The following is an 8,416-nucleotide window of genomic DNA, read 5'->3' as shown; positions in this document are numbered from 1 at the left end:
CCTGTACTTGGTTACTGACAGTGTAGTAAGGAAAGGTAAAATAATAAAAGCAAAGCATGTGTTTTATGTGAGTTCTTTCTAAGATTTTAGGTTAAAATTTTCCTTTATTGGAGGTGGTATGAAAAATAAGAGGTCAAAGAATGACTGTGAAAAAAACAAAAAAAAAGTCTACATGATTTCATTCTGCTATACAATGTCAAAATTTTTCCTATTTGTATGTCTGTATTTTGCAGTATTTGCTTTAAAGTCCTTGACCTCTTAGAAAAGTAAGATAATGAACAGATTATATTGCTCCATTTCAAGGAAGGAAACAACAAAGAAAAGCCAACTGGAACACCAGATTATATAAATAAAGGCAATCTTTACTGACAGCGTTCTGATCCAAATATTTATTTATTTCCTAACTCATACAAAATCGATGCTTGTAGAGGTATTAGGTTAAAAGGGTTGGAAAATTAATTCTTCTAATTATCCACAGAAACATATAGTACTGATGAAGCAATGAAAACCTCTTTGACTTGAATAAGAAATACATTACACATAATTTACAGAAATAAGATCTAGTGTCATATAGAAAATGACATTTTAGAGCAACAGGATCAGCAAGGACATCGATACTCGTCTCTGCTGTGGCTGGCACGAGTCGCCCTTCACCCAGGTTCATCCAGTGGAAGGAGAGGCTTCCCTTCCACAACTCCACACAGGAAAGCCAACTATTTCCATTGCCAGGCATTTCACCTGTTTGCTTGCCAGTCACCACTCTCCTCAAGGCTTGTACACCATCCAGTTCTTGCAAGATCATAACACATTTTTTACACTAATAAGTTTGGCTGGATTCAGACCAGAGACCCACATGTAAAAGACTAAAAACAGAAGGAGGCTCTGTTCTACTAGAAATTTATTTTGCAATCAGATGGAAAACTTGGCTTAGGGGAAAAAATGTTGGATACCTGGAAGAGATGAGTAAGTCAATCCTGGATAAAAGTAGTTCTAACTTTTAACATAAATGAAAGTGCTATTAAAGGTTTGCATATGTGTCATGCCAAATTCTACAGAGATGAGAAATGTAATGAAACAATATCTAAGTCATTATAAATTTTGCTATTTACACAAAAGAGGAAAGAGAATATTTCCTACATAATTTGTCATGTTTCCCTTCGTATCTTGCATACTTATTAAAATGTAGGGTTTCAAGTACCCATAGAAAAAATATGAACGTGCAGAGAGAATAACCACAAGAAAGGAAAAAAAGCAACCAAATTCTATAACTGGATTTAAAATAATTCAGTGCTATATAAAGAGTCAAATCCTGTTCTTTTTTCCTCCCTACATTAAAGTTGCGCTCATATTCATAACAACAAAAGAAAAAAAAGCACAGTTGCTTCATAACACTGGACACGGCTTTCCAGAAACAAGATAGCAATTACTCAGAAATGCTATGGAAAACAATCACAGAGTAACTTGCTATTTACATTAAAGATGCAGCCTCTAAAATTAATTTTAAATTAAAAAAAAAAAAAAAGCTTTTTTTTTTCGTCATAGGACAGTTTTGTCAGTAGCATGAAGTCCAGCATTTTGTCCAGCATTTCCTTTGAGATATATATCTAGAAACTTACAGATATACATCTGAGAGAGATGTATCAAAAGTTAAAACATGTCTGGATGGAGAGCCCGGCAAATTTTATCTGAAGCTACATTTGCAGTAGACAAACCCCCAAAGAAAAAAATGCCGGAATGATATATTTGAATGAAATGACATTCCCTGTCCATGATCCACATAGGAACCTAAGTGCCTCAGTCCATAGAAGCAGAGCTAACAGTAGCAGTGCAGGTTCCCCAGTGCCACCCAGCCCTCGTGGGAGGCAGTGGTCTCCATCCCCGTGAAGACTGCTAGGACAGGTGCAGAGCAGGGTCAGCAGTGGTGATGTGGAGAGCTGTCACCCTCCGTGCAGGCTACAGATGGGACCCCAGTCCCTCCGCAGTCAGTGCAAGCCACTCCTGTTGATGCCAGCGGGAGCTGGATGAATCCCCAGGGCAGCAGCAGGCTCTGAGGACAGGAGTGCAGCATGAGGCATCACTGATGCTCCAATGCAGTCCCAGCACAGCTATCACATTGCCCATCAGCTTTGTTCTCACGAGGCTCTACAAAAGGAGTCACTGCTGTCGTGCTTCTTCCATGGAATGGCTGAACCAGACAGGAACTATTGAGCCCCACAGCACTTCTTATTCTTACACATGCGGGATGCTAGTGGCCAACCAGCTCCAATTCAGAACCAGGAAAATCCAGCCGGAGGATTTGTCCCCTAACAGAGTGAAGACAGTCTGTGCTTCCATCAGTCAGCACTCAGCTGCCCAGTCGTCATTGTCACTCGTCGAAACCAGTGCAAATTCACAGGAGAAAGAATGTCCGCATCGAGAGGGTAAAAATCCTTCCTAATGTTCAAGAAAGGTACAAGCATTTACCCAGCATCTCTATCAAATATCGTAGAAAAGGTTACACAAAAATATTTAAATATATAGATACAGATACATAGATATTACACTTGCATAAAATATGTATATTCAAAACCCTTTGGGCAGTTTCACATTTAGCTGAAAATGTATGCTTTAGAAATATGAACAATTTCCTACTCTTTTCTAGTTTAAGTAGGAGGGGAAAGAAGCATCAGCCTTATTAATACTGAATGCTAAGTGCAGAAGTTTAGCTGTAGCTGTAGGGTTTTGAAGCAATTGATTTGACAGAACCTCCAAGCATAAACTCTGTTTTAAAAATCCACATCTATTCCCTAGATTGCTTATTGTTTCATGAAAATGAAAACCTACGTGTCCTGCTTGTATCAGCTGGATCTCCTGAGACCATTCAATTAAACCTCATAAGCTTGCAATACCTCAAGATAGGGCTGTGTACTGGGAATATGCATGAACCTTATTGCAGTAATTCTGTGTGATAATAGGAATTTACAACTTCTCATGTCTAATTTAACTTTAGAAATAAAAAACCTTAGATGATACCACAAGAAGCTCACAGTTCTGCAAAAATTAAAGTCAGTATGAAATTTTACTAATAGACCATATAATTTACACAGATTTACATAAATACAGAGATATTAAAATATTAAATCAAAGCTAATTAACAAAGGATAGAGTTTTACATGATAATATTTTAACTCTAGTCACACTTTTGCAACTACTTTCAGTGGCATGAGATTATATAAATAATACATATACCTGTATATCCTTAATATATATATATAAAGATATATATATCTATCTCTCCATCCTTCTTTTTTTTTTTTTTTCCAAAAATAGGGCAATTTTATAACTGCAATGAGATGTGACAAGCAGTACACTTCTGGGGAATTATTGCATGCCTTGAGTGCATAAGGCAGAAGGAAGAGTATCTGACTTCAGACACTAAAGAAGTGGAATCATCAACCAGAAATGCACAGGAGTGACTTGGAACATCTTATTGCTTTTATAAAACTCGAAATTATGCACTGTTGGTTTGGGATGGGGTGGGGGGTGGTTTAAAGGCACAAAATAAAGGGGAAAGTAATACCTCTCTATTTAGTGGAGATCAACGGTCAGGAAGCTCAATTAGTGCTCACTGAACACTCCTCATTGTCCTAAATCTATTCCCTGTGGTGCAATACTGTGCCGCAGTTGCATAAGGAGATTAAACACAAAAGTTCATGCATCCTTTATTAGGGGGAAACAAAACAAAGCCAATTTCCTTGCCCAGCAACAACGAAGTACCCATTATCAGCAAGAGCCAGCGTGGCTCCCGCAAACACCCCTCGCTCAGTCGCAGGAAGGGCAGCTCTCCACACTAACCTCAACGGGCGGAGCGGCTCCTTGTGCCCCCTGGTACAGCTCTTCCCTAAAACCATGGTTCCAAACTTAACAGCAATCTTTCCCATCACACCAGGAAAGATCAAGAAGTAAGAAAACTGGGTAACAGAAATACTGCCCTGAAATCTCTGCATTTTGGGGGTACTATAGGAGTATAGAGGACTTCTGCCACTCTCTTGCCCAGACTGAAACTGGTTAATGACATTCACCCACAGATTACAGCTCCAGACCTCCTGCGCTACGTGTCTGGGATTTTTTCAATCAGCCACCCTGGCAGACAGAGCATGTCAGAGAAGAAATACAAAGGATACAGAATATTAAAAACTGTGGGCTATTACTATATCCTCAAATCACTTTAAATGATGGAACAGGAAGAAAAAAAAAAAAACGAATAAATCCCTCAGGATCACTTTTTCTTTGCTGCAATGTTTAGATGTTAGTATGCACAGTAGAGGGCTGCCTCTGCTACGGTATCACACTATATGTTTCAAAGTTTGGATACGGCATGCTCTTAAGGCACCTTCAAGTAATGGTCATTGATTTGATCACTAAACAAAGACACATTTTCTGTAAACCACACTGCATCCTCCAACACACAGAGTACCAGCAGCCACTCACACCTGCCATCCAGAGACAACAAAACTCTCTGTGTTTGCTAGGGATAAACTACACCACTTCTAAGAAGCCACTTCAAAAATAAATATCTGCCAGGGTTTGGGAGTGGACGTTTTCAACTGCATTATTTGTTTCCCAAGAGAGGACATATGATAAAATTAAGTGTTTCCTGTCCCTAATTGTCTACAAGATTAGGAGGGTTGAAAATACACATCAGCCTAAAAAAGTAGAAGCAAGATCTGTACTGCTGCAGGATTCCTTGCTGGGAGACAAAGCTGTAAACGCAGGCATTCAGTGCAGGGTGCCTGGTGCAGAACTGGATTGTTCAGGACCAACAGGAGGTACAAAGACAAACTCCCTGGGAGGGCATAGGCGAGTTCTGCACATTACCCCTCCCTTCCACACAGAACAGTACTGGGTTTGGGTTTCAGGGTTCATGGCATGGGGAAGGGGGTGCTTTTCAAGATGAAGGGAGCTGATGAGCTCAGGCACCACTCTGTGCAGACAGCTGACTCCATCCTCCAGATAGTGAGTGGGTCACTCAGTGCTGCAGCTGGGGGCACAGGGCTGTGGGGTCAGAGGGTGCTTGCAGTTAAGCCCAACAAGGGATGGCCATTTCAACACCAAGCAATATCCAGTTCTGGAAAGGAGTGAGAGGGGTGGGACAGGGGCATAGATCCCAGCACAAAAGGAGAGACCACAGTGTACCACCAGCATGCTCCGAGATGACAGAAGGGTCCCGAGGCACCCACCAGACCTGCCTTTCCCCCCATACCCCAACCCACACCATGTAACAATGCCACAGGGCGCAGCGGGAATCCCGAGAGCAGTGGGAAACCCAATTATCCCTGTACTTGGGGTAATAACGTCCAGAGAAAAGGGACCCCCTACCCCTGACCCTCTTGTGCAGGTGGATGACTTGATATTTAGTAGCTGTGTGCAGCTCCTTCTCCAGTAAAAAGATGCATCCTTTCCTCACACAGTCAATGAGAAACGCAATGTGATCTGTCATGCGCTTGGATCATGGGCTTGTTCGTTCATTTGAATTAGCAACGTTTTCTTCTTCTTCGGGGACTAGAATAACCATTCAGATATTTACAAACATCCATCAGTGCCTTCGCGAGGTCTCCCCCAAACCATCATGACAAAATCACCGTCTGCAGGAGCCCCACACCAGCTGTGTCCAAACAAGCTTGTGCTTGCTGAGAGCTGGGGGCTGCCGAGGGAGAGGAGCGCTGGATCTCCGAGTCCTGGGGGGATCTTCCCAGTCGGCTGTCTCTTCCTTGGGGTGCCTCTCCCTGCACCACTGTCCCAGGGTGCTGGCTGCTGCTATTGCTGCTGCGGGCACAGTGGTCCCGTTCATACTCCTCCTGAGCCTTTTGCATTTTCCGCTTCTTCATCTTCCTCTTGTGGATGTGGAAGGTGGTGAGGGAGAGGAGGATCAGGCAGAAGATGAGGGTGACCAGGACAATTAAAACCAGGGTGGATGAGAAAGACTGAAAGAGTTGACCCACTTGCGTGATGCAGGTGCTGCTGGTATTTAAGGTGGCAGATGTCCTGTTCAGAAGACAAGGTGGCAGGGACAGCCTCAACTCTTTGGAGAGCTTGGCACTCATTGAGGAGGCTACGGAAGATGAGGATCTTCCTCCCCTCTCTGAAGACGTCTAAATTTCAGTCGGTATCGGGCTGCTGTCGGGCGCTTGCTGGAAATGCCCGGGATGCTGCCGGCTCAGCCTCTCGTTCGCTGTGAAGTACCCGAGCAGCCTGCAAAGGGAGCCGGACACATCAGCGCCCCGGGGCACCCACCCTGCGCAGCTCCCCACGCCCCAAACCCGGCTGCGGCAGCCTCCGCCCGGCGCCCCGCTCCGAGCGGCCCCAGCTCCCTGCCGGGGGGCGGCGGAGGGGTGCCGGGACAGGGCACCGCGCCGCCACTCCGACTTCGCCGATTCCTCGGCGTCCTGGGCAGCACCGCCCGGCCGCTCCCCCAACTAGTTGCCGCGGGAAAGGAAGCGAGGGAGCGGCGGCCGGGTGCCAGAGCCCCGCGCCGCGGCGGCTCCGGGCTGCCGAAGCCGAGCGGGTCCTGCCCCGCCGTGCCGGAGCCGCTGCCCGCCCCGGAGCCCCTCCTTACCTGCGCGGCGAGGGAGCGCCCGGGCGCCGCGGGCGCTGGGGGCTGCGGCAGCGCGGAGTGAGCGCAGGAGCGGAGCCGCCGCCGCTTCGGGGAGCGCCGCCCGCAGCTGCAGCCGCCCCGGCCGCTGACGTCAGGGCCCGGCCCGGCGGCCGCCGCCCCGCACGGCCCCGCGGCGGCGGCACCGCCCGCGCCCCCGGCCCGCTGCCGCACCCTCCGCGCCCCTGCCGCCCGCGGCTCCCGGGGCCGCGCAACGCCAGCCCTCGCCGCCCACCTGAGAGCGGCCCGCAGCCCCTTCCCCAAAACAGCCGGACGTACCGCCATAGGCACCGACTGCACCCAGCCCCTTCGCCCCTGGCCCCAGCCACGCAGACGCGCCGTGGCCAGAGCGCCCGCACCGAGCCACCGCCGGCGCCTGCACCCCGCGGCTGCCGTGTGCCCACCCGCCCGCCGCCTTCGCACCGTACCACAGCCGGGTGCCGAGCCGCCGCCGGTACCAAAACCCCGTCCCTCCGCAAAGCCGGCGTACCCGTCCTTGCTCGGGGAGGCTAGTGTCAATCTGTGGGAGCGAAGCGGTGCCAGGGACTCCTGGGAATATGTGTGAAAACTTGCCTTACCAAGGCTGAGTGCATCGCAGGCGTTTTAGTCAAGAACAAACAGGTATGAGCTGCCCATTAATGCACTTAAGCCAAAAATCGGATGATTTCTAGACATAAGAAAATCTATTATTTGAAAAGTTCTTTCAGAAGTACTAACAGGGCAGAAAAAAATAATTACCATTAGGATGGAACTCTTTACATTTCCAAAAGGAACAAACTGATGTGGTAGTGTCTGGCAACACGGGACAAGATCTGATGGCTAAGAGGTTCCATTGGTTACATGTTATGTGCTCTAGACTAACCCCATGTGCTGGAAGGAGAGCTGCTATAAAGCTCTGGTGTAAGTTACAGGACTATAAGGAGGAATGGAAAGTATCCATCCTTTCTAGTGGCTAAAAAGCCTGGAGGAAAATCTGTACAGGGTAAGCTGTGACATGAGTTGGAAAAATCTTCACTCAAGAACAAAGATCCGTTAGATAGCCAAGATAGATAGACCCTGATAGCCAAGAACCTTTCACAGAGATGGACAGAAGCTGGCTAGCTGAGCATTTAAGCACTTTGCTGCTTCAAGGCAGATTTCTTCTGTACTGTCTTTTGTCTCTGATAAGTAAATGCACCACAGCTTGTGAAATTTGGCCAGGCACTGTTAACTCTGTGATTGTTCTGGAGAAAGATTTACACTGCATAGAATGAGCTACATTCGAGATGGTTGGGATAATCCCAATCATTTGCAAAGGAACTCCAACTTAATGCTTCCTCTAAAACCAGAGAAAGAGGGGTTTCCATTACTCCTTCCCCTCCCCAGAATAATACAGCTTGATGCTGGAGGGGTGCTGCACAGAGAGGAAAGACGTTCAGTCCAGTACTGAGAGACAAGCCCTTGCCCACTCATCTGCCCATTGCTCCTCTCACTCAGCTCCCTCCCAGGTGCATAGCTGGTGTCATTGCTAAAACATGCCTCCCCATGCAGTGGGGCTGAACTTGGTGAGTGTTAAAAGTCTGTTCCAACCCAAATTATATTCTCAGCCCAGCGTTCCTTGCACACATGTCCAACCCCTCTCTCTCACACGCACACATCCATAGCCTCACTGGCATTCTGCCTGCACTTTTTTCCTTCCTTCTTGCCTTCCTCCAGTGTGCACATCTGAGGTCTGGATTAATCAGTGCTCTGTACTCACTGCCTTAGAGGAGAAAACAACCACCACAGGCTGAAACAGCACATCAA

The 8,416-nt window shown here is 47.0% G+C and overlaps 1 protein-coding gene across 1 annotated transcript; it reads right to left on the bottom strand.

Moving 5' to 3' along the window:
- Positions 1-374: 374 nt before the first annotated feature.
- Positions 375-6,223, bottom strand: C2H11orf87 (chromosome 2 C11orf87 homolog). Its single transcript, XM_053936446.1, has one exon. The coding sequence runs from the start codon at positions 6,081-6,083 to the stop codon at positions 5,607-5,609; it is 477 nt and encodes a 158-aa protein (XP_053792421.1). The 5' UTR covers positions 6,084-6,223; the 3' UTR covers positions 375-5,606.
- Between the last annotated feature and the right edge of the window lie 2,193 nt (positions 6,224-8,416).

Source organism: Vidua chalybeata, chromosome 2, assembly GCF_026979565.1.
Source record: "Vidua chalybeata isolate OUT-0048 chromosome 2, bVidCha1 merged haplotype, whole genome shotgun sequence".
Lineage (NCBI taxonomy): Eukaryota > Metazoa > Chordata > Aves > Passeriformes > Viduidae > Vidua > Vidua chalybeata.
This window is presented reverse-complemented; position numbering and strand designations above follow the sequence as displayed.

Coding starts and splice junctions, on each gene's coding strand:
- C2H11orf87 (XM_053936446.1), bottom strand. CDS start 6,083: ATGAGTGCCAAGCTCTCCAAAGAGTTGAGGCTGTCCCTGCCACCTTGT.